Source organism: Somniosus microcephalus, chromosome 21 (assembly GCF_052327205.1).
Source record: "Somniosus microcephalus isolate GS21.2 chromosome 21, FLI_Smic_1.0, whole genome shotgun sequence".
Taxonomy (NCBI): domain Eukaryota; kingdom Metazoa; phylum Chordata; class Chondrichthyes; order Squaliformes; family Somniosidae; genus Somniosus; species Somniosus microcephalus.
In genome coordinates, this window is record NC_141007.1 from 51,213,623 (window position 1) to 51,240,755 (window position 27,133).

At 43.9% G+C, this 27,133-nt stretch overlaps 1 protein-coding gene across 1 annotated transcript in view; it reads right to left on the reverse strand.

Annotated features, from left to right (window-relative positions):
* The window catches only part of kif19 (kinesin family member 19), a 232,545-nt gene that overhangs the window by 62,526 nt on the left and 142,886 nt on the right, over window positions 1–27,133 (reverse strand). The window contains exons 5-6 of the mRNA XM_085963605.1: window positions 26,379–26,515; window positions 8,616–8,741 (exon numbers count right to left, since the gene is read on the reverse strand). Coding sequence (XP_085819731.1) covers window positions 8,616–8,741; window positions 26,379–26,515 — 263 coding nt within the window. The remainder of the gene's footprint in view (window positions 1–8,615; window positions 8,742–26,378; window positions 26,516–27,133) is intronic.

Consider the following 27,133-nt stretch of genomic DNA (forward strand, 5'->3'; position numbering starts at 1 on the left):
AGGCGGGTGGGGCAGGAGTCAGCGCGCGCGACTTGAGTCCGGCCGGGCCTGACGCGGTAGGTTGCGCGGCGGCGTGTCTCTCTCTGCTCTTGAAGCTGGCTCGGGTGGGGGGCGGGGCTCGGGAGATCGGGGTTCGGCAGATCGGGGCTCGGGGGGGGCGGGGCTCGTGAGATCGGGCCTCGGGAGATCGGGGGGAGGCGAGCCTCAGGAGATTGGGGGGGCGGGGCTTGGGAGATCGGAGATTGGGCCTCGGGAGATCGGCGCTCGGGAGATCGGGGGGCGGGGCTCGGGAGATTGGGCCTCGTGAGATCGGGCCTCGGGAGGGCGGGGGGCGGGGCTCGGGACATCGGGGGGCGGGGCTCGGGACATCGGGAGATCGGGGGCAGGACATCGGGAGATCGGGGGCGGGACATCGGGAGATCGGGGGCGGGGCTCGGGGACTCCCCCCCCCTCTCCCCCTCCTTCCCCCTTCCCCCCTCCCCCCCATCGCCGGCAGAAGGGAGAGGGTCTGCTGGCTCCCCCCTCCCTTTCTCTCCCCCTCCTTCCCCCTTATCGCCGGCAGAGGGGAGAGGGTCTGCTGGCTCCCCCCTCCCTTTCTCCCCCCCTCCTTCCCCCACCTGCCCCCCCTCTTCCCCCATCTCCCCTCCCCTCCCCCTCCTCCCCCTTCTTTCCCCCACTTCTACCCCCCCTTTCCCCCCCTCCCCCTTCCTTCCCCCCCTTCCCCCCAGTCGCGCTCTCTCTTCCCCCGTCGTTCTCTCTCTTCCCCCCAGTCGCGCTTTCTCTTCCCCCCAGTCTCGCTCTCTCTCTCTCTTCCAACAACAACATGCCCTCAAAAATCCCTCGGCACCGCTGGGCACTTCAGCTAGTTAAATATCTTCAAGAAGGAGTTAGATACTCGGGTGACTGTCTGTGTGGAGTTTGCACATTTTCCCCGTGTTTGCGTGGGTTTCCTCCGGGTGCTCCGGTTTCCTCCCACAGTCCAAAGATGTGCGGGTTAGGTTGATTGGCTATGATAAATTGACCCTTAGTGTTAGGGGGATTAAATACGTGGGGTTACGGGGATAGGGTGGGATATGTGTTGGTGTAGGGGTTACGGGGATCGGGTGGGATATGTGTCGGTGCAGGCTCGATGGGCCGAAATGGCCTCTATCTGCACTGTGGGATTTCTGTGATTTCTGTGATATATTTCTTAAGGCTAAAGGGATCAAGGGATATGGGGAGAATGCAGGGACAGGGTACTGAATTTGGATGATCAGCCATGATCTCATTGAATGGCGGAGCAGGCTCGAGGGGCCGAATGGCCTACTCCTGCTCCTATCTTCTATGTTTCTATGATTAAGGCATCAAACTCTGTATAAACAAGGCATTAGTCATATTTCAGGAGATGAGTTCCATTACCAGTGCTGGTTAATCCGTTTGTTTGTCCCTTCTGTATTATGTGCTTCAGCTGCTTCAATATGCAAAACGATAGCAAGTGCTGTCTTCACAGGTAAAACACTCATTACAAGTGCTTACATGGCAAGAGGAGCTTGAGTGGAAGTAATGATCTCTTTGAATAATATGGAGGGGGTTTTCTATCTAATTAAAGTGGTCTTGATACCCATCAATTTTTTCAATCCAATTAAAAGACAAAGTACTGGAAAAAGGCTTATTCACAGTTTGATAGAAAATATTTGAAAGTTAGCAGGGGGTTTATTGATGTAAAATAGTTGTGTACAGGAGCTAAGGGAAGGATGGAATTATTCACTGCCATTGGATGTTTCTAATTAAAGGAACATAGTCCTGGAATTTTCAGGCACACTTAGTCCCTGTACTGATCTTCACCAAATAATATGCTCCAGAGCTCTGCATTACCTTTAATCTGCAACACATGCTATATCCACTGCAGCATGCATTATTGTAATATGCATATACTAGGCTATATTTTTACACAAATTTTCAATTAGGTAGAATATTTTGCGTACCAAATACAATTGATGATCCAAAAACAAGCACATTACAGCACTGAGCATTTGTTTGTGAAACTGGTAAAATGGCACAAAAGACAGCATGACCCTTTAAATGGGTGTTCATTGATTTAGCCGCTGACCTCACAATGATCTAATCTGAACCAGTTTTGAATGGCAATTGTTGCCCTGTCATTGCAACCATTAGCACTTGCTTTCCAACTAATGATTTGCATTTAATGCCTGTTAAATACAGGATTCAGGGCTGCCAGCTGTGGTGTATAATATTTACAGCATAATTGAATCTAACCACAGAAACAAAATCTGGGGCTGATGGTAGACTGGGTCCCAATTTAAATTTGTATGTCAACAGTAACAGCTCATGACCATTGCTTTGGAGCCTCACGTGGCACTGTGAAAAATATTTTTCAATGTTACCTAACATATCCCAACCCTTCCTGCTGCCCACTCATTATCCTTTGGATTACAATCTGTTTCTCTCTGCTTTGATCCTTCTTTGGGGCATTAAGTCTCATCATTTGATCTATGGGGGGAGGTTTCCTCTGTGCGAGGTGTCACTAAATCCATTTCTAATGAATGGGTTTACAATTTTGTCACAGTGACCACAGGAAATCTTCCACTCTTGGTTTACTTTTCCGAGGTCACTTTCCTAACTTACTCCAATTCTTGCCAATCTTGAGCTTTCTGTTAGTGGGATCCATTACTGCAGCCTGGCCTTCCAACAACACTGATGTCCACGATCAAACCACCAAGCATCTCATCTTCCAGTGACACAGGACATTAAATAAATGTTACATTTGCATAAAACCACAATATCAAAAAGAGGTCCACTGTTGCCTCACAGCGCCAGGGACCCGGGTTCGAATCCGGCCTCGGGTGACTGTCTGTGTGGAGTTTGCACATTCTCCCCGTGTTTGCGTGGGTTTCCTCCGGGTGCTCCAGTTTCCTCCCACAGTCCAAAGATGTGCGGGTTAGGTTGATTGGCTATGATAAATTGACCCTTAGTGTTAGGGGGATTAAATACGTGGGGTTACGGGGATAGGGTGGGATATGTGTTGGTGTAGGGGTTACGGGGATCGGGTGGGATATGTGTCGGTGCAGGCTCGATGGGCCGAAATGGCCTCTATCTGCGCTGTGGGGTTTCTGTGATGTCTGTGATCTGTGATGTGCCTTCAGTTACCATGGCCCTAAGCTCTGGAATTCCTACCCTAAACCTCTCCGCTTCTCTATTTCTCTCTCCTCCTTTAAGTCGCTACTTAAAGCCTAACTCTTTGACCAAGTTTTTAGTCACCTGTCCTAATATCTCTGTGTGTCTCGGTGTCCAATTTTGTCTGATAATGCTCATGTGAAGCACCTTGGGACATTTTACTACGTTAAAGGCGCTATATAAATGGAAATTGTTGTTGTATTAATAAAATTGGAGTCAAGATATCGGTAGTTTAATCATTAGTGATGCAACTGTCATAACTCATTCGTGCTTGCTGTTCATGATCTCAAAACTCAGTAGTTTACTTTGCATAATCCACGGCTTTCCTGATATTAATGCTCCATGGCACAGTCGACAATTATTTATATAATATTAAAATGTATCTTCATTGTTTGTATCAGATGTTTTGTTAATAATATTTTTATTGCATGACTGGCCTTCCAACAGCACCGACCTCACTAAATGTCAACCGTCCCACTTCCATGTGACACAGGACATTAAATAATGATCACATAAAAGCATCACAGATCAGAATCATACTATAAAATAGATAGTCAGGAACTACACTTTTCTAAACAAGACCTTTATTTTATTATTAAATATTTCTAAACAGATTATACGGCAGTGGCCGCGTGGCCTAATGGGTAAGGCGTTTGGCTTGGGTGCTAATCATTAAGTTATCATAAGATTGCAGGTTCGAGTCCGACTGCGATCGGTTAACTCACTGGGCGAAACATTTAGGGGAATCAAGGGTTATGGGGAGCGGGCAGGAAAGTGGAGTTGAGGCCAAGATCAGATCAGCCATGATCTTATTGAATGGTGGAGCAGGCTCAATGGCCGAATGGCCTACTCCTGCTCCTATTTCTTCTGTTCTTCTGTTCTTATACACGGTAGAAAATTGTGCATTAAAGCAGAAACATCTCGACAACAGCACAACCAACAATCTATACTCGAAACGGCGAGACCTAACCCAACCAATAACCCATCTGAGTCACTGGAGAACAGCAAGTCATTATCCAATAAAACTGAGGAGAACCAAGGCTTTATGGCATCATGATGATATAACTATATGCCAAACCTCAAGAATACAGCAACAAGTCTACCATTGATTAGACAATTTAAAAAATATTTTTTCCATAATTTTAAAACATTTCCAGATTATATTTATCCCAACAATACAAATAGAAAGCATACTCTGGATTTACTTTATACCATCTTTAATGAATGAATTATACTTGCTCACTATGCATATATAACACACTGAGGGTCATGTGCCACTGATTTAATTCACACACTAGAAAGAACAATAACTGATGAGCATTGCATTTACGAGTGAGTTATTGTACTCTTTCCAGACAATAAACCAAGTGTCATATCGTATAGTCCATCCCCAGTGTAAAAATTTTTTCCTACCACAATCTTCAATGCAAACAACATGCAGTTCAGGTTTCAAGTCCTTTTGGAATGCGGTGTGCAATAGATATGCAAAGTGATAACTCACTGCAGTAAATTATCAGATCGAATGCAATAAATATGTCTTCAAACACAGAATAAAATTAATTTATACAGTGTCATTAACGTCACAGCGGAACAATCAACACAAACAGCTGGAGGGGAGATTTAAAAAAAAATACTAGCTGTGATGTTGTGATGTTTAGCTGTTGAAATGATCGGCTCCTGCGGGCCACTGAGCCACTCCCTGTCTACCTAGGTCCTCAGCTCAGTCGGAGTTTAATTGTAAGTTTGTTTGTAAGTTTCCAGCTCCAGGTCAGAAAAACAATAGCAAAATAATGTGGATGCTTCTTGCCTTTCTTCTGTTTATACATTTGGCACTTCAAAGTGTGGCAACTAGAGCAAGGCAAATGTTCTCAAAACCTTTAGATTGATGGGAAAAGATCTTAACCTCACGCATCTGATAAAAATAAAGAAGTGGGAAAGACAAACATTATTCTATACGAGTTGCTAGTGTTCCCATTGTTACCATCTCCAACCTCCCTTTCCTACCCAAAGTCCTTGAACCTGTTCTGACGAAGGGTCTTCGACCTGAAACGTTAACTCTATTTCTCTCTCCACGGATGTTGCTCGGCCTGCTGAGTTTTTCCAGCGTTTTCTGTTGTTATTTCGCATTTCCAGCATCCGCAGTATTTTGCTATCGTCCTTGAACACGTTGTCACTTCCCAAATCCGTGCCCATTTTTCCTGGAATTCCATGTTTGAATCCTTCCAATCAGGTTTCCGCCCCTGCCACAGTACTCAAAGTCACAATGTACATCCTATGTGACTGTGACCATGGTAAACTTTCCCTCCTCGTCCTTCTCGATTTATCTGCAGCCTTTGACACGGTTGACCACTCCATCCTCCCCCAATCGTCCAGCTGGGAGGGACTGCACTTGCCTGGTTCCATTCTTATTTACCCAGTTGTAGCCAGAGAATCACCTGCAATGACTTCTCTTCATGCTGCTGCACCATTACCTCTGGAGTTCCCCCCAAGGATCTATCCTTGGCCCCCTCCTATTTCTCATCCACATGCTGCCCCTCGGCGACAACATCCGAAAACACAACGCAAGGTTCCACGTGTACGTTGACGACACCCAGCTCTACCTCACCACCACCTCTCTCTCGAGCCCTCCACCGTCTCTAATTTGTCACAGTGCTTGTTCGACATCCAGAACTGGATGAGCAGAAATTTCCTCCAACTAAATATTGGGAAGACCGAAGCCATAGTCTTCAGTCCCTGCCACAAACTCCGTTCCCTAGCCACCGACTCCATCCCCCTCCCTGACCACTGTCTGAGGATGAACCAGACTGTTCGCAACCTTGGTGCCATATTTGACCCCGAGATGAGCTTCCAACCACATATCTGAGTCATCACCAAGACTGCCTATTTCCACCCCCATAACATCACCCGTCTCCACCCCTGCCTCAGCTCATCTGACGCTGAAACCCTCATCCATGCCTTTGTCACCTCTAGGCTTGACTATTCCAAAGCTCCCCATGCCAGCTTCCCATCTTCCACCCTCCATAAATGAGCGCTCATTCAAAACTCTACCACCCATATCCTAACTCGCACTAAATCCCGTTCACCCATCCCCCCTGTGCTCGCTGACCTACACTGGCTCCCGGTCTGGCAACACCTCAATTTTAAAATTCTCATCCTTGTTTTCAAATCACTCCATGACCTCGCCCATCCCTATCTCTGTAACCTCCTCCAACCCTCCGAGATCTCTGCGCTCCTCCAATTCTGGACTCTTGCGCATCCCCGATTTTAATTGCTCCACCATTGGTGGCAGTGCCTTCAGCTGCCTAAACTCTGGAGTTCCCTCCCTAAACCTCTCCACCTCGCTGCCTCTCTTTCCTCCTTTAAGACACTCCTTAAAACCTACCTTTTTGACCAAGCTTTTGCTCATTTGTCCTAATATCTCCTTACGTGGCTGGGTGTCAAATTTTGTTTGATATCGCTCCATTAATGCGCCTTGGGACGTTTTATTACCTTAAAGGCCATACATAAATTGTTGTTGTTACAGCACAGGCGCTCACATTTTTGAAGTACGGGATGGGATGACTGCATAGGAGTCCATCAAGAAATCTCTGAAGACTGTATAAACATTCAAAACTTTGGTATAATAGCTCACATTAACCTTATATGCAAGAGATTCCTTCCATATTATGTCTCCATTAGCAGCTGCTGATTTTTATTAGTACAGGCAGGGGGCTATTGTTCTTTATATCATGCACAGTAACATTAAAAGAAAGAGATTAAAATGCATCATTCCAGTTGTCCAGGAAATCGTTCAGCAACTGGGATAACCTTTGAGGCCATAGAGCCTTGGTTCTCATCAGTTTTATTGGATAATCTGCGCTCCTCTAATTCTGCCCTGTTGAGCATCCCTGATTATAATCGCTCAACCATTGGTGGCCGTGCCTTCTGTTGCCTAGGCCCTAAGCTCTGGAATTCCCTGCCTAAACCTGTCCGCCACTCTACTTCTCTTTCCTCCTTTAAGACGCTCCTTAAAACCTACCTCTTTGACCAAGCTTTTGGTCACCTGCCCGAATTTCTCCTTATGTGGCTCGGTGTCAAATTTTTTGTCTTATAATGCTCCTGTGAAGCACCTTGGGACACTTTACTATGTTAAAGGTGCTATATAAATACAAGCTGTTGTTGTTGATAATGATTTGCTGTTATCCTGTGACCCAGATGAACTATTGGATGGGTTAGGTCCCACTGTTTAGAGTATAGATTGTTGGTTGTGCTTTTGTTGAGATGTTTCTGCTTTAATGCATAATTTTCTATAGCATCTAACCTTTCCTTGCTTTCTCTGACAGATAGAAACTGAATACAGTATCACTTCACTTTTTCTCAAACCACAGTATAAAATCATGATACACTCAAACATACATGCACACTTAAATTCTCCTAAGCATAATTAATTTAAGTCATTTAAATAAAAATGTTTTTAAACTTTCAAAGTACGTGGTACAAATGAAATTATTGAACGGGAAGAAATTCAGGCTCGTTGTGTTGGTTAATTGGACTTTGATCTTTCATTTCATTTTTTTTTGCTCTCAGCCATGAAATTCTTCCCTAATCGAATAGAATGCAAATTATACTGACTATCAAGTGGGATCAATGCAAATCTAAGCCTAATATTAGAGTATATCTGTATTTGGATGGTTTAGTAGGTCTAAACCAGATTCTGGCGAGCTCGAATTATTCTTCAATTGCTGGAACAGTGAAATAGAGCAGAAACACATCAGGCATGAATTTCCTTTCCATTGAAGTCAAAGGAAAGGAAAAATCAAGCCGAGTGTTTAACGGGCAGCCGATGTGCTACCATCTATTTTGCACCCCTGTTGAAGTTGAATTTTACCCCCAGAAACTTGGGGCTGAGGGATTCATTTCTCTTTCAATTCAGTTGGAAGAGAAAATAAAAATTGTGCTTATTCAAATGTGGCTGTAATTTACTGAGATTCAATCAGAGACTTCCTGTTCATTCATAGTTACCAATGAAGGCCCTTCAATTAGCTCCGTTCCACATCTTTATTAGGGCTGTAAAATTCTTCGTACCAATTAGCCAAGGGTACTTTCAAGTTCTGGTAAGGTGAAAAACAAAGGAACTGACCAGCTCATAACTAAAGTCAACGTATTTCGCCCTCAATCTCTAATCCTTTACCATCCTTCAGTATCTCCCTCCTCTATTTCAGTCCCTGTGGCCTGTTCTGTTGTTCCCTACCTCACAGATGTACTACTTGTATAAACCATGTATTTTGTTGCTACTTTGAAGATTCATTTCCTCCAGTTTGTTTTTGAGGAATGAAAATTAATTTAAGTGCTGCTCCCCAAACAATGAGTAACTTACAACATCTTTCCATCACGACCTGATAGTGTGTAAGGAAAGTTTTTTTTTAATAGCAAGATAGTAATGGTAAACCTTTGTACTTTACCTCTTTGGCATTAATAGTTGACACTTCAGTAATTCCTGCAATTTGGATCCCACCCTTGGAGTCTTCTCGGAGATCTAGGAAGCCAGACGACGGATTAAGTAAATCCCGGATCATCTCATTATAAATCTGTGAAGGAAAAGAAAGCAGTAAGAATGGAAGAAAATCTCAAACAGGTCAGAATTTCTTCAAACTTGGCTTTAAGAGAAAACTAGGGAAAGCTTTGCTGTAGCAAAATTAGCAAAACTTGGCCCCCTTTCTGCATTCTCCACCATCTGCTCGTCCACTGCAGCAGATCCCACAAGTGATCCTGCACCCATTCTGATGCCAGCGAGTGTGCACAGGAAATGACAAAGGTCAGTGCATAATGCACAAAATCCTCAGCTGGTAAATATTACTCCTTACAATTGGAAAAAGTGCCTAAACTGCTCCATACGCCAAATGAAAAAAGGGTGGTTGTGACTTCCAAAGCTAATGTATGGATTTGTGCGGCAGAGCACTCTGCAGACACTGAAGCTTTGTTCATTTGAGTGCACAGGTACTGGATTTACCTGGCTCCATTCCCACTCGGACCTCACCGTCCTTGGCCTCTTGCATTATTCCACGGAAGCTCAGCGTAAGCTCGAGGAACAGCACCTCATCTTCCGATTAAGCACTTTACAGCCTTCCGGACTCAATATCCAGTTCAACAATTTCAGATCATAACCTCAGCCCCTATCATATTTTTATATATTTTTTATCCACACTTTTGGTTTGTGCCTTTTCCTTTTTTATTCTCTCTCCCACATGGCAGCTGTCTCTCATTCTGCCAGCGTATTTCACACTTCATCCGGAGCCATCCTTTGTCTCTTTACTTGTCCTATTACCATCTCGTCTCGTCTTGAATATCTCTTAATGTCTCCTCACCCCTCCCAGACCTTCCCTTTTGTTCTTTCATCCCCTCCCCCATTTCCCAGCCCCCTAACTTGCTTCTTAATCTGTTTCATTTCCTGCTTTTTTTTTCCTCAGTCCCGACAAAGTGTTTCGACCTGAAACGTTGACTCTAATTTCTCTCCATGGATGTTGCCTGGACTGCTGAGGTTTCCAGCGTTTTCTGTTGTTATATTGGATTTGGAAACAGTTTTCATTTGGGCAGCCAAGGTTGATTTAGCACACAGAGCAGCTTGGTGCATTTCCTCGGATTGCAGTCAAGTTTATCGGGTCTGCAGCAATGCAAGTGCACAACTGAGGCATGACACCATGTTACTTGTTAAAGTGCCTGACTGTGGGCGTCTGTTCTTTATGTACAATATATTATAGAAGAAGGGAAGAAGGCAACAGTGATTTATGTGGCTGACAGGGTCATTTACAATACGTGAGCTCCCATATATGCTTTGCTATGCTGAAAATGTAGGTTTCTCCAGGTTTGTGTGTTGGAGAATCACCTGCATCGCTCTGAAAGTAAGCACTTTGCTCCAGATAGTGTAGCTTGCTGAGACCTGGGGGCTATATTTCCCTTTGGGCAAACAAAGAAAAATGATTTAACTAAACTATGATTGGCTATAGTGACAGTTCAGTAAAACTTTGGAGAGCTTCGCCACTGGGAGTAAGTTGTCAGGTCTGTTTAGAAAAGAATATCACCCTCTTTGAATTGTTTCTAAGTTGAGGAAAGTACCAACTGTTTCAGTGCAATAAGCTTCAACAAGCACATTGCTTACATTAACAAGCAATGAACAGATTTTAAGACAATATAGCCAAATCAACAGATTTCTTCACCAATTTATGCACTGCATCTTTTCTGTTTATATCATGATGAAAAAGTAGCTTAGAGCATTTACATTAAAATACCCATATCAGAAAGGGGAGACCAATTCTTACTGCATGCAGCAAAAGAATCATGCATCAAATATACCTCACCCCACTAATTCCATCCTTCCCCAGAATATGGGCGCTGGGGGGATGGGGACTGGTTACACTGCTACACACATTCTTATTATGGCCCAGTACCCAGCCTTTCTGCTCCTTAACACTTTGAGGGATAAACAATTGTCTTTGACTACATTCTGTTTAAATGCACAGCGGTAAAGACAAAGGTTCATAGAAATAATTTCGGAAATCACTGCTGCATTTGATTGCAGCAACCAGGAAAATCGGAAATTGGGAGGAAGAAATTTGGGTCAATTTGAAAGTTAATCTGGGTTATAAAAGATTTGTACAACTCAATGTTAGTGGGGTAACTTTCTGAACTCATGCTCCTGGCACAGAGTTCCACTGTCAAGACTCATACAGGGAATTTGAGGGTGCGCTCCTCAGAGTTTTAAATGAATTAAAATTAATGACCGGAACATGCATTCTTAAACCCCTGATATCTTTCCCTGGTGAGGCTCCATGCACGGTCATGAATTCATAAAATTACCCCTTGTTTCAGCTCTCTAAAAAAGTGTCACCCATAACAAAGTTTGCGACAATCAAATGAATCATAGTGATTTAAATGTGCAAGCTATTAATGTATATTTAGAATTAACATGATCAGGCAACTGGAATGGGATTTAAAAATATTTTTAAACCTGCCATATGTCACTTGTTTTAAAACCCAACGGGGATGATTTTCTTTTGGAGTGCTAGTCAGGCGGGCAGTGGGCGGGACAGAGTCCCCATAATAATGTCGTTGCCATGCTCCCAGTGTGAAATACACTCCCCAGTAGGTACGATAGCAAAGTACTGCGGATGCTGGAAATCCGAAATAACAACAGAAGATGCTGGAAAAACTCAGCAGGCCAGGCAACATCCGTGGAGAGAGAAACAGAGTCAATGTTTCAGGTCGAAACCCTTCTTCAGAACTGAGAAAAAAAGGCAGGAAATGAAACAGATTAAAAGGCAGTTTGGGGGCTGGGAAATGGGGGAGGGGATGAAAGAAGAGACATTAAGAGATATTCAAGATGAGACAAGATATGTGGAACACTCTTTGTTCCAGTCTTACTCGGGTCCCCTCCCTCGCCTCTTTTTCCGGTACATTGATGACTGTATCGGTGCCGTTTCCTGCTCTCGCCCTGAACTAGACAATTTCATTCACTTTGCCTCCAATTTCCACCCTTCCCTCACCTTCACATGGTCCATCTCCAATTCTTCCCTTCCTCGACTTCTCCGTCTCCATCTCTGGGGATAGGTTATTGACCAACATTCACTACACGCCCACTGACTCCCACAGCTACCTGGACTACACTTCCTCCCACCCCGCCTCCTGTAAGGACTCTATTCCATTCTCCCAGTTTCTCCATCTCCGCCGCATCTGCTCCGATGATGCCACCTTCCACACCAGTGCTTCCGACATGTCTTCCTTTTTCCTCAACCGAGGATTCCCCTCTACCGTGGTTGACATGGCCCTCGACCAAGTCCATTCGATCTCCCGCACTTCTGCCCTCACCCCTGCCCCTCCCTCCCGGAACCACGATAGGGTTCCCCTTGTCCTCACCTTTCACCCCACCAGCCTCCACATTCAACGGATCATCCTCCGCCATTTCTGCCACCTCCAACGTGATCCCACCACCAAACACATCTTCCCCATCCCTCCCCTCTTTCATCATTCCGTAGGGACTGCTCCCTCTGAGACACCCTAGTCCACTCCTCTGTCACCCCCAGCACCCCTTTCCCTTCGCCCGGCACCTTCCTGTGCAAGCGCAGGAGATGCAACACCTGCCCGTATACCTCCCCCCTTCCTACTGTCCAGGGCCCCAAACACTCCTTCCAGGTGAAACAGCGATTTACTTGTACTTCTTGCAATCTAGTATACTGTATTCGCTGCTCACGATGTGGTCTCCTCTACATTGGGGAGACCAAATGCAAATTGGGTGACCGCTTTGCGGAACACCTCCGTGCAGTCCGTAAGAGTGACCCCGAGCTTCCGGTCACCTGTCATTTCAATTCACCATTCCATTCCCACTCAGACCTCACCGTCTGCGGCCTCTTGCATTGTTCCATGGAAGCTCAGCGGAAGCTCGAGGAACAGCACCTCATCTTCCGATTAGGCACTTTACAGCCTTCCGGACTCAATATCGAGTTCAACAACTTCAGATCATAACCTCGGCCCCCATTATATTTTTATATTTTTTATCCACACTTTTGGTTTGTGACTTTTCCTTTTTTCTCTCTCCCACATGGCAGCTCTTTCACTCTGCCAGCGCATTTCACACTTCATCTAGAGCCATTGTTTGTTTCTTTACCTGTCCTATTACCATCTCATCTCACCTTGAATATCTCTTAATGTCTCTTCTTTCATCCCCTCCCCCATTTCCCAGCCCCCAAACTGCCTTTTGTTTCATTTCCTGCCTTTTCTCTCAGTTCTGTAGAAGGGTTTCGACCCGAAACGTTGACTCTATTTCTCTCTCCATGGATGTTGCCTGGCCTGCTGAGTCTCCCCAGTAGGTAGCCTGCTGATCTGGAGGCGGGCGATCAGACGGGGTGGCCGAGTGTGAAGGGCCTACATAAGCACTTTAAAAGGATTGGGAGTAACAGCAGCAAGTACCTTAACTTCAGAAGCCTTTAAGGCTCAAAACCCACAAGCAACTGCCACAAAAAATGTGCCTCAAGCTTCCATTCAGCATTACCCGATCTTTTTAATATATGTTGACAGTGGCTTCCTCTGAAACTTGTACTGTCCACGTTTCATGGATAGGAGCTGAAACCGGCAGAGAAACTGGTATTGGCTATCGTAATTACGTCGTCAGATTCCTATTAGCATACATTCATTTAGGCTCCCACTTGTTTCCAGCGGGAACTTTGATCGCCTGGATCGAGGTTCGCCTGAAAATGGGGACAAACAGGAATTCGGCAGTAAGTTGGTGCCTCCATTCCAAACGCTATTTTGGTCCAGCTACCACCACATTTCTAGGGACGTGAAAATCGCCCCCATACTGTCAGTCTGCCAACCCTCAGAATAAACACAGCTCCATACGTTTCAACAGTTTTGCACTCTTGCCAATCGCAAATGTCTCTCAACTTCTTTCCAGTCTTGACCATCTTATATTGATGCTAAGAAAATTAACCCAACTCTCTGTTAATGTAGCACAGTAAAAATATCAGAAAGATACTTTTATTTAGCCAACATTATATACACAGTAGAACGATCATGAATAATATTATAATACCACAACATAATACCAGCCACTAATTAACATTATATTATCCTGTGCCTGAGGCTCTGCTTTCCAGTGTAAGCACAAGTGCGGATATTAAATACTAGGAAGAAAGAAAATTATTTTGTAGAATAGTTTTATTATGTGAAGATGTACCACTATGTTGAAATAAACATGGTTATTGGATTTCCTTTTTTTTGTAGACCTGTAAGAAAAACTTGTAATATTACTGATCCATTCATGGATTTAGATAACAATTCCCCTATTCATCTGTCTATAGCTAAACAGTAGAAGCCGAGATAAGTATGGGACACAGAGCCAGGAACTTATAGCAATCTGGTGACAGAAATGTGCTGGAATACACTACATTCAAAACTGCTGTTCTTTTCTGGTCACTGGTTGTATAAATACAATGAACAATGAAACCCTGGGACAAGGAACGCATTCTACTATGAGTTAGATCTATTTAGTCCACTTCTTCAATCATAGCCTATCTATTAAGTGAAATTGTCTTTCTTTCCATTCATGAGAAAATTACTCAATATTTATTGTTATCCTACGCTCACATCAGTTATTTGCTTCACTTCATTTCCCGCACTGTATCAAGAAATGCTTCTTCCATTGTTGGACTAGAAATGTACTGATTTAGGAAGTGATCCTGGACGAATTCTAAAATCATGCCCCACCTGCATTAGTTTTATTCCAGTCCATCTTGGGATAGTTTAAATCACCCAATATTATTGCCCTGCTGTTCTTGCATATCTCTCGGAACTGTCTACAGATCTCCACCTGCATCTCATCGCCACTCTTTAGTAGCCTATAATGTATTTCAAGAATTGTACCATTTCCCTTCCTATTTCTTAAACCTTCCCCAAACTCCTGAAAATGTTAGAACTGGGAATATTACATTCACAGTTCTGTCCAAACTTAAGCCACATCTCTATCATAGCAACTGTATCATCTTATTTCATAATGTCAGACGTGGCTCATAGGGTAGCACTCTCGCCTCCGAGTCTGGAAGGTTGTAGGTTCAAGTCCCACTCCAGAAACTTGAGTACTATAAATCAAGGCTAACACTCCAGTGGAATACTGAGGGAGCGCTACACTGTCGGAGGTATTGTCTTTCGGATGAGACGTTAAACCGAGGCCCTGTCTGCTCTCTCAGGTGGATGTAAAAGATCCCATGGCACTATTTTGAAGAAGAGCAGGGGAGTTATCTCCGGTGTCCTGGCCAATATTTATCCCGCAATCACTAAAAACAGATTATCACATTGCTGTTTGAGTGCGCAAATTGCAGTGCGCAAATTGGCTGCCACGTTTCCTACACTGCAACAGTGACTACACTTCAAAAAGTACTTCATTGGCTGTAAAGCGCTTTGGGACATCCAGTGGTCGTGAAAGGGGCTATATAAATGCAAGTCTTTTTTTTTCTTTAGTTATTAATGATTCTAACTGCCCAATTTTATTTTGAATGCTTTGTGCATTCACATACAAACCTCGCAATCCTGACTCCTATTTTTTTTAAAAACTGACCCTTATTCTTTTTCCTGGCTTTCTCATTTTGTTTTATATCCCTTGCCCCTTCTACAGTGTTTTTTTATCTCTCACTACGTTATAGCCTGTTTCGTTCTCTTTCTTCTCCGCTAATATTTTCTCACTACTTACTCTAGCTAAGGCTTATGCGTCATATCAAAGATCGTTATCAATCCTGCTGCCCCACAGTAGTCCAAATCCTAGACCTTCTCCACACATTAATTTAAATCCCTCCTCCCTCCAGTGCTCTATTTATCCTCTCCACAAGGATATTGGTGTTGTTTCAGTTCTGGATGAGGTTGTCCCTTTGGTATAGCTTTCCCCAGTCCCAAACTTGCTCCGATGCCCCAAGAATATGAACCCTACCTTCCTGCATCAGCCCTGCATTCCTAATTTTCCTCTCCTTAATCAGTCTGGTGCATGCCAGTCTAGCGATTACCACCCTGTAGATCTTGCTTTTCAATTTAGTACCTAACTCCCTAAACGTCCTCTGTAAGACCTCAAACTACTATCTATGGCATTGGTTCTAATGTAGACCATGACTTTTGGCCATTCTGTCTCTCTTTTCAGAAGGGAGGGAGAGGGAGGCCAAACTGCAGATGTCGCCACTTCTCTCTTTCCACATTATCCCTCTGATCGACACTGTTCAGCACTGCCTCTTGGGTGATAACATTCTGGAGAGTGCAATCTAGAAACCCCCTCATCCTCTCTGATGCTGTGCAGTGTTACTCGACTGCTACTTGAGCACAGAGACCCTCTTCTACAGAGTCTAACAATCATAACACTTAGTGCAAATGTGCACCCCTGCATACAGTGAGGAGCACACTCCACACACCTACCAGGGTTCCCTGCACTCTCATCCTTTTGTGCCAGATTTAAAAAAATGTAAATGGTGTTAACCTGAACTCCCACAAGCACTAAACTCTTGCAGAATTGCTGTCTACCCTGGAGCATTTGTCATTTGGAGACTCCCATGAGAGAGGACAGTCTGTGCTTCTTCCATGGTTGCTCAAACAGCTACCATAGAGGCTTGGAGTGCTAGATTGGAGAGGACTGTCTCTTCAAGCCTTGAAAGGATTGCGACTAGATTGCAGAAAAGCATTACGTGGGGCTTCACTGATCTCATTGGTACCATTACGTCTACTTTACCCCAGATCAGTGGCCATGCAGAGGCAGTGCCCAGTACTAGTGCCTTGGCAGGAATGGGCATGTATGATAATGCTATCTCTTAGTACATGCAGGCCCTCCTGCCATCTGCCTCCAAAGCTTGCACATGTGGCCTGCCCAAGGTCAGGCTGCTCATGCAGCACTATGGGTGTAGTGCGCTTAACATCCAAATATTTGACCAAGAAAATTCTCTTGAGTCAAACATTCAATTAAACACATCTACAGTGTGACTTGACTCACCATCTGATTTCTTCACTTTCTGTGCAGCTGCTGTCCATTGTAGCGACAGGCTGTGTCATGGTTATCACTGAAACCTGACTTATCACAAAGGGAAGAATTTTTACAACTGCAATTAGGTGCAGATTATCTGTACATTGCAGCCTGCAACACGCACATTTGTTAAAAATAGTCATACTTAAAACGTAATGGCCAGATCTAAGAAAAGGGATCATTTATACAGAAAACATAAATCTGAGTAAGTTTTGATATCCTGGTGATTGTGATTTATACGATTGTGAGTCATCAGTTAAAACTAGCTGTTCATAATTCTTTGCACAAAAAATGTTCATGACAACCCAAATGGTGTAAATAAATGACTACAAAGTGGTTTGATCAGAGGAGTGAGAAACAGTTGATGACTGACGTAAGAAAACTACTAGGCACTTGGTCTGAGCGTTAAACAAAGCTTTAATCAACTGTTTTACAACATGGAGGTCTAGTTGTGTCCTTCACTAGTTCCTGTTAAGAATGTCCTGCACAAGCTGGGCTCGTGCCCGAATATTTATACTCTCCCTGGACAGCGTCACCCGTAGGTCGCTCAGTATTATTTCATAAGTCTTTCTTTCATGAAATGACTGATTCATGTCAATAAGCATTTACAAGAATGAAAATGAGAGAAAAGGGAGTAATAGAAGGAAAGAATATCTACCATTCGAGTTTCGTTCCCTCTTAATCCTTTGCCACCTGATAAGTTTGCAACTGGGTTTCTCTGTATCTGTATCTTCTCAACATCAGAGAAATACAAACTCCCACATCGTATTAATAACTGCTATAAGGCTATAATTGGCGATGATGTATTATTTGTTAAAAAAAGTGTATGTGATTATTGAAAGTCACCTATAGATATTTTGAGAATCATCCAGTGTCTATTTTAAGAATGGGAAGAGATTAATACGAGTTTTTTTAAAAGAAAGAAAGACTTGCATTTATATAGCGCCTTTCATGACCACTGGACGTCTCAAAGCGCTTTCCAGCCAATGAGGTACTTTTGAAGTGGAGTTGCTGTTGTAATGTGGGAATGTGTTTTATGTTTTCAAATGTAATTTTTCTCAAGGCCTCTGTGTTTCACACCCCCTCTCCCGCCATAAAGTCTCAATTGTGACCTCACAGAGTCGAAATGACGCTGTAAGCATCGGGAATCTCCAAAACTTTGTAAATCCAAATCCATCATCAACTATGGAGCACACTTGCAGAGCATGAGATGAAATGGCCATTTTAAATGGTCAGGTCTAGAACCAATAAACTACCTATCAACTGCAGCAGCTGGATTTGAGACACAGGCAGCCCTGAACTCTGAACCCATAGTCACCGGTTAGGAAGACAACACTGTAATTTAGAGGCTGCTGGGATATTAAAAGCTATTTAAAAAAAATATATATATTTATTACATCAAGGTGGCACTTACAGTAATTTTCATCTTTCAAGTATCTATCTCCTTTGCAATATTTTGGGAAGGGGATTTTAAAAAAAAATCTTAAAAAACCTTCTGGCCGTGCTGTCAGATACAGTACCAGGCATCCTAGCAGGAGCAGCAATCAAGTGTAGCTGCTGGCATTAACAAAGAAACTCCCCCGCCACCAAGCATGGATCAAAGCCAAGGCAATGCCATATAAAAAGATATATGATTGAGTGCAACAAGCGAGCAATTTCACTCCACACAGAAGATCTGCTATGAAATTTTTAAAGGTTTCGAAAGATGCTTGTGCTCTGCCATTTCTCAAAAGGAGGCTTGGGGCTCACATCAATGCCAAGAAAAAAAAAGCAGGACAAATTCAGTCTGTGCAGCAATAAGGACAATTGCAAAGGAGGATTAATTTGCCTGAACCGGTAGATACCATTAGAGCTATTCCAAAGTTAAATAGCCCTCATTATATTATAGATCTATAGAGTTGTAATTTAGCATGTGAAGTATAGTTGTTCATTTTGGTCTCTAGTGAAATAAATAATTACTCTCATTATTTTTTGGGAGGAACCAGAATAATAATTTCTTACTCAGAAGTTTTAAATTGTTCATAATTTGCTGTCTTCATTTGCAGCTATTTGTGAACAATTTGGGGGGGAATGGATTAAATTATACCGTAAGCATAAAAATGTGATTAATTTTTCCTCAGCAGCAAAATACATCTATATTTAAGGGTTTAGCTGTATAGAGATCTCAATCAGAGGGGAAAACAACAGGATTTTAAAAAAGCCTTCAAATCTGAAGCTTTCCAGGGCCCCGGCAGCACGGTGCACTCACTTTGCATTCACCCCTGGAACTTGGGGTCATTTCCCGCTGAGATAAGAAGACTGAATCTGTCTCTGACAGTGGAGCAGTGTGGTAAAGGACAATTCTTTCATCACTGAAACCTGGATTCCGTTCCAACTTAGGCAGGAAGGATGAAGCTCTCTATAAAGCACAGCATGGTGGGGCAGGTTTTGGAACACTACTTTTTATTCTTGACAAGCTAGGACCAAATCCAGATGGGAGAGTGCCAGGCAGTATATGTCAGAACAGTGTCACTTCACCTTCAAAGCAAAGGTCTATCTCTGCACAATGAATTCAGTTCTCAAAGTGTTTTAAAATATATTTCGATATCATCGTTGAAAACAACAACAGTTTATTTCAGTGTTTAAAGAGTGAAGATAAGAAACCTAGTTACAATATACTGCACTAAAATGCAACCTCCATTTGGACAAGAGAGCTGTAGTCTTTTTGCCTGAGCTGGAATTGAGCTGAGGTCCCAATGGTGAGAGAAGCATGTGCCATCACAGAGTACAGAGAAGAAATATTAATTTAGTTAGCACAGAGTAATGGGGCAGAGTTTGCGCTTTACGAGAATGATTCCAGGGATGAGGGACTTCAGTTACGTGGATGGACTGGAAAAGCTGGGGTTGTTCTCCTTAGAGCAGAGAAGATTGAGAGGAGATTTGATAGAGGAGTTCAAAATCATGAGGGGTCTGGACAGAGTAGCTAGAGAGAAACTGTTCCCATTGGAGGAAGGGTCGAGAACCAGAGGACACAGATTTAAGGTGATTGGCAGAAGAACCAAAGGCGACATGAGGAAAAACTTTTTACGCAGCGAGTGGCTATGATCTGGAATGCACTGCCTGAGAGGGTGGTGGAGGCAGATTCAATCGTGGCTTTCAAAAGGGAGTTGGATAAGTACCTGAAGGAAAAATTTTTGCAGGGCTACAGAAAAAGGGCGGGGGAGTGGGACTAGTTGAAGTGTTCTTGCAGAGAGCCGGCACGGGCTTGACGGGCTGAATGGCCTTCTTCCGTGCTGTAACCATTCTATGATTCTATGGGTGCAATTGGCCATCTGGGCGCAAATTGCGCCCAAAATTGCACCCGTTTTGAGAAATGTTTCTTTCTTTTGAGTTTCTGCTCAAACTCACTTGCATATTGCCAAATGCAAAGTCTGCCATGAACCAGTGCAATCGGGCAGCGTTTTAAAACCTTTTTTTAAAAAGTTGCAGTTTTAAAATCTTTTTTTTTAAAGTTGCAGTTTGATTAATACAGCTGAAAATGGGCTTATCACAAAAAAACATTTTTAATCACAGTATAAATCCACCACCTGTGGGTAACCCGATTTTAAATGACTGAAAATGACTTTTAAATTATATACAGAATGCTTTGCTAGTTATATTGGGGTACAGTAGTCAGTTTCTTCGTAAATCAAAACAAATTACATTCAAAAGCTTTTAAAACGTTCCTATTAGTGTCCTTGCGCCCAGAAGAACCAGCTTCATTTTGAGAGCTCCCTCAAAGGCCCGCAAACGAGCGCAATTAGCAGAAACTTCCAATGGTGATTAATTAACCCTGGGGGGGGGGGAGGGGGGGGCATGGTCAGTTGTGTGGGCGGGGCCAACTTCTAGCACAATGTTTTTTGAACTAGCGCAAAAGATCGCGAAAACACGATTTGCGCTGAACGCAATTTGCGCTTAAAATTCCGCAGTCTTTTGCACTGGTTACACTAATTTCGGGTGAAGTATGGTGAAAAAAAACAGCACAACCGAGGAGAAACTCTACCCACACTATGCCTGGTATCCCCTCCTGTTAGATTTTCCCTTTTTAGTAGCACTAATGCTTATAGTGGGAGTATTGGTGCTAATGTGATTTGCTTGCTGGACGGTTTATATCATTCCATCTTGTTTGTTTATAACCCTGGCTAGAACATTTTTTCCTTAAAGAGTATTTCAAAGAGTTCTGTTTATAACCCATTAATCTCCCCCGTCGCTGACTATACCTGAACTCTCCTGTACTAATCAGGGTGTGGAGATGCCGGAGTTGGACTGGGGTGGACAAATGTAAGAAGTCACATAACACCAGGTTATAGTCCAACAGCTTTATTTGAAATCACAAGCTTTCGGAGCGCTGCTCCTTCTTCAGGTGAAGTGGAGAAATGCATAAAGGCACAGCTTATATAGTCAGAGAATCATGTCAGATGTTTACAGGTAACCTTTCCAACTGCCATTTATCACACCTCGGCAGAGAGATAATCACAGCAGTCAAAGGTGTGAATGGTGTCCAAACAGGTCAGTCAGGGAAACATTATATCAAAGAACAATGAGGTGGGGTCACAAGGGGTCAAATATTGCAGATGCTGGGGTCTGTATGAAAAACAAAAAAACAGACAAAAAACATTTTTTTTTTTGCCTGGAAATCACAGCAGGTCCGGCCGCATCTGTGTAGAGAGAACAAGCCAATGTCGACTCGAGTCTGGATGACCCTGCATCAGGTGGGGTTACATGTAGCGTGACATGAACCCAAGATCTCGGTTGAGGCCGTCCTCATGGGTGCGGAACTTGGCTATCAGTTTCTGCTCGACGATTTTGCGTTGTCGTGTGTCTCGAAGGCCACCTTGGAGAATGCTTACCCGAAGATCGGAGGCTGAATGTCCTTGACTGCTGAAGTGTTCCCCGACTGGGAGGGAACACTCCTGCCTGGTGATTGTTGCGCGGTGTCCGTTCATCCGTTGTCGCAGTGTCTGCATGGTCTCGCCGATGTACCATGCTCCGGGGCATCCTTTCCTGCAACGTATGAGGTAGACAACGTTGGCCGAGTCACATGAGTATGTGCCATGTACCTGGTGGGTGGTGTCCTCACGTGTGATGATGGTATCTGTGTTGATGATCTGGCATGTCTTGCAGAGGTTGCTGTGGCAGGGTTGTGTGGTGTCGTGGTCGCTGTTCTCCTGAAAGCTGGGTAATTTGCTGCGAACGATGGTCTGTTTGAGGTTAGGCGGCTGTTTGAAAGCGAGTAGTGGAGGCGTGGGGATGGCCTTAGCGAGGTGTTCGTCGTCATCGATGACATGTTGAAGGCTGCGAAGAACATGGCGTAGTTTCTCCGCTCCGGGGAAGTACTGGACGACAAAGGGTACTCTGTTGGTTGTGTCCCGTGTTTGTCTTCTGAGGAGGTCTATGCGACCACGACACCATACAACCCTGCCACAGCAACCTCTGCAAGACATGCCAGATCATCAACACAGATACCATCATCACACGTGAGGACACCACCCACCAGGTACATGGCACATACTCATGTGACTCGGCCAACGTTGTCTACCTCATACGTTGCAGGAAAGGATGCCCCGGAGCATGGTACATCAGCGAGACCATGCAGACACTGCGACAACGGATGAACGGACACCGCGCAACAATCACCAGGCAGGAGTGTTCCCTCCCAGTCGGGGAACACTTCAGCAGTCAAGGACATTCAGCCTCCGATCTTCGGGTAAGCATTCTCCAAGGTGGCCTTCGAGACACACGACAACGCAAAATCGTCGAGCAGAAACTGATAGCCAAGTTCCGCACCCATGAGGACGGCCTCAACCGAGATCTTGGGTTCATGTCACGCTACATGTAACCCCACCTGATGCAGGGTCATCCAGACTCGAGTCGACATTGGCTTGTTCTCTCTACACAGATGCGGCCGGACCTGCTGTGATTTCCAGCCAAAAAAAATGTTTTTTGTCTGTTTTTTTGTTTTTCATACAGACCCCAGCATCTGCAATATTTGACCCCTTGTGACCCCACCTCATTGTTCTTTGATATAATGTTTCCCTGACTGACCTGTTTGGACACCATTCACACCTTTGACTGCTGTGATTATCTCTCTGCCGAGGTGTGATAAATGGCAGTTGGAAAGGTTACCTGTAAACATCTGACATGATTCTCTGACTATATAAGCTGTGCCTTTATGCATTTCTCCACTTCACCTGAAGAAGGAGCAGCGCTCCGAAAGCTTGTGATTTCAAATAAAGCTGTTGGACTATAACCTGGTGTTGTGTGACTTCTTACATTTGTACTAATCAGGTACATGGGAGGTGCTGCTGGAACTCAGCGCTCTATAATTCTGACCGGTTCGTACTTCTCTCTCACCGAACATCCGTTTCTGCACGATAAGGCCGGCGCAACGTAACTGGCGACTTTGGCATTGACTGTAATGGTGACGGCAAATGGCTTGCGCTATCTAACCGATTTAAATGATTGCCTGATTTAAAGGTGGACAGTTTAAACGCTGGGGACTCTACCGACATTTAATTGTCTAACCTGGATGGTTAGGGGGTAAATTTCCATGCCTCTTACGCTGTTTTTCTAGGATTTCCATAGCTTTTCTGCCAGAGTTACGGTGGAAAATCAGGAAACTCCCCAAGGACATTAACCCCCTTAGCATTTAAAACAGACGGTTACCCTGTATTCATTGCTTTTCTGTACTTGTAAAAAGTTCAATCAAAACACCCAAGGGATCATGCATTTTATCCTTGTAATGCTCCTGTCACTTATATTTAAGTAATAGTTTTGTTAGTGTTTCCTAGCTTCCTGTTACAAATGCTATTAGTGCGTTAGCCTATACAATCTGCTAGGACTGCTATTATGCTGCATCCAATGGGTCACGTCACCATGGCAATAATCTCAAAGACAACAAGCTGCAGTTTAGCAACCCGCTATGAAACCAATAGTGAGGAGGTTCAGTTGGGTGTGAGAGGATCTTATATCAATGTTTACAGAAAAAGTGAAATTATAATCACATCTGATTTTTCTTTCTCTTACTTTTCAGTTAAACTTAAGCATGGGCTACTCCATCGAGCCGCACGTCTCACTGGCCTAAATTTCACTTAACACCAAGTTTAACCTAAGGTCAGATAAATAGCACCCCATTCATTTTTTTTTGGCATCAATAGCCCATTTATAGTAGCAAATGGGTATTGAATAAATACATGGCCAGCAGCCATAAATAGCCTGATTCAAAGAAAAGCAGCAGCTTTTCTTCAAAAAAGAACGGTGCGGTTATCAGCTGCTGTGTATGCATGCTGCACGTACATGTACATGACATGCTGGCATAAGTACGTGCAGCATGCATACACAGCAGCTGATAACTGCACCATTCTTTTTTTTAACATGCTGGCATATGTACAGCTTTAAAATTTGTTTCGCAACACTTTTTCCTCTCGGAATATTTATGAATATTTATGGTAGAGGTACCGTGTGCAGTTAATGAAGGTAATTAAAAAAAAATTCATTCACGGGTGTCACTGGCAAAGCCAGCATTTATTGCCCATCCCTAGCTGCTCTTGAGAAGCTGGTGGTGAGCCGCTTTCTTGAACTGCTGCAGTCCGTGTGGTGAAGGTACTCCCACAGTGCTGTTAGGGAGGGAGTTCCAGGATTTTGACCCAGCGACGATGAAGGATCGGCGATATACTTCTAAGTCAGGATGGTGTGTGATTTGGAGGGGAACTTGGAGGTGATGATGTTCCAATGCACCTGCTGCCCTTGTCCTTCTAGGTGGTAGAGGTCATGGGTTTGAGAGGTGCTGCCGAAGAAGCCTTGGCGAGTTGCTGCAGTGCATTTTGTAGATGGTACAAACTGCAGCCACGGTACGCCGGTGGTGGAGGGAGTGAATGTTTAAGGTGGTGGATGGTGTGCCAATCAAGCGGGCTGCTTTGTCCTGGATGGTGTCGAGCTTCTTGAGCGTTGTTGGAGCTGCACTCATCCAGGCAAGTGGAGAGTATTCCATCACACTCCTTACTTGTGCCTTGTAGATGGTAGAAAGGCTTTGGGGAGTCAGGAGGTGAGTCACTCGCCGCAGAATACCCAGCCTCGGACCTGCTCTTGTTGCCACAATATTTTTGTGGCTGGTCCAGTTAAGTTTCTGGTCAATGGTGACCTCCAAAATGTTGATGGTGGGGGATTCGACGATGGTAATGCCGTTGAATGTCAAGGGGAGGTGGTTAGGCTTTCTCTTGTTGGAGATGGTCATTGCCTGGCACTTGTGTGGCGCAAATGTTATTTGTCACTTATCAGCCCAAGTCTGAATGTTGTCCAGGTCTTGCTGCCTGCGGGCATGGACTGCTTTATTATCTGAGGAGTTGCAAATGGAATGATGGCAGTACTGCTTTGGAAGGGCACGAGGCCTTGGAGCAATTGATGGGAGATAGTCCTATATTCTATGAGTGTCTAGTGAAAATGACAAGGCTTGACATGTACGTGCAAACAAAGCAAAACGCTGTCTCAAGCTGCTGATTGTCAATGAGCCTTTCCTAGTTGCCAGAGCATGTAGTGTGTTAAGTGTATACATATATTGTAACTAAATTACAATGCGTCAACCAAAAGAGAACAGGTGCCATTACAGGTTGTTGTAGGCAGTGCACTACGAATGCAGGGTCACATCTACAATTCCCAACATACTTATTTTCTGATCTCAGTTCTCAGCCTCTGGGGAAATGCTGAGCTGAAGGCAGGCACGATAATGGTTTGAGCTTTCTCCCAACACTTCAAACTAATGCTCATAGTGTTAGAAGAAAATCCAGATCTCCTACAAGCTAACGTTTGCAACCTATCACATCGGAAAACGTCCCAAGGCACTTCACAGGAGTGTAATCAGACAAACATTGACACCAAGCCAAAGAAGGAGATATTAGGACCGGTGACTAAAAGTCAAAGAGGTAGGATTTAAGGATTATCATAAAAGAGGGGAGAGGTGGAGAGGTTTCGGGAGGGAATTCTAGAGCTTCGGGCTTAAATAGTTGAAGGCACAGCTATCAATGGTGGAGCGGGGGAAGTGGGGGATGTTCAAGAGTGCAGAGCTGGTGGAATGCAGAGTTCTTGGAGGGTTGTAGGGCTGGAGGAGGTTACAGAGATAGGGTAGGGCAAGGCCATGATGGACTTGAACACGAGGATGAGAATTTTAAAATCGAGGCGTTGGTAGATCAGGAGCCAATGTAGGTCAGCGAGCATGGGGGTGATGGCTGTGCAGAACCTGTTGCAGGTTAGGATATGGACAGCAGAATTTTGGATGAGCTCAAGAAATGTTCAGGAAAAATAATACAGAAATGTTCACGTTTAAGGCTTGATGGAGCTTTGCTTTCATCACATGCATTTCCCAACAAGAAAGGAGAAAACAATTGAAGGGGTATCATCTTGAGCCAACTTCACACAGCTTCTAGGAATCAGGTATAGTGGTTAGGTCATCTGGTTCTTATATGCATCCTACTGACCCAAGAACTTACTGCTAGAGATAGAAGTGAGGTCCACCTGGATAAAAATTATGCAGTTACCATGTTGAACAACTAGCCATCACATCTGAAATACAACTCTTTAGGGTAGTATAGTTTCTGTAATTATGTAGCTTCCTCTGTGCCCTGCAAACTGCAATGGAGAGGCTGCTCCAGCATGTTATTAATATGGTACCTACCTCTAGGTATGACATGGAAACAGTGTACTCCATATCATCACTTGTTTCTTCAATACACTTGAACAAGTCATTGAGTGTCCGTACGTAAATACCAGGTTCATAATCTGTTCCCAACATTGTGTATGTTTTCCCAGCACCTAGACAATGAAAATAAAGATGATAATCTGTTAAATGTTTTTTTTTTAAATGGATAAACCAAGCTATAATGGGGCAGGACATCTCATGGCGGCTGCTATTGCACTTTCCCTTGCATGCTTAGGTTTTAAAATTTTTTGCGTGGCAAGTTGCTGAAAGTGCGAGCTGATAACATCGCAGCGAGGGAAACAGGACATCTGGGACCTGAGTGTACAGGGCAAGCAACTGTGCATTCCTTAACCAATCAGATTGAAGGAGTATGAAATTAACAGCACAAGGATTGAGCAGGAATATAATTAAGAATGGGTGAATTCAATGTCAAATCAGGTACAGAAGGAGAAACAAATGAAAGGGAAAGAAAGATTGGATTGAGAGAGAGAAAAAAGATGCAGAAAGGAAAAGTAAAAAAAAAATTAAATAAAAAATTTTACATTTTTAAAATCTCCAACAACAATTTAAACCTGAAGGAATGAGACTCCACACTTGAAATAGTTAATTTTCAATGTCAGAGAGGTTGATTGGCAATAATTAACACTTATCACATGCTTAAATGGGTACTTAGACTGAAATGGACAAGACTTTCTGTGGCGAATTTAGTTCATATCAACCGCACAAATACA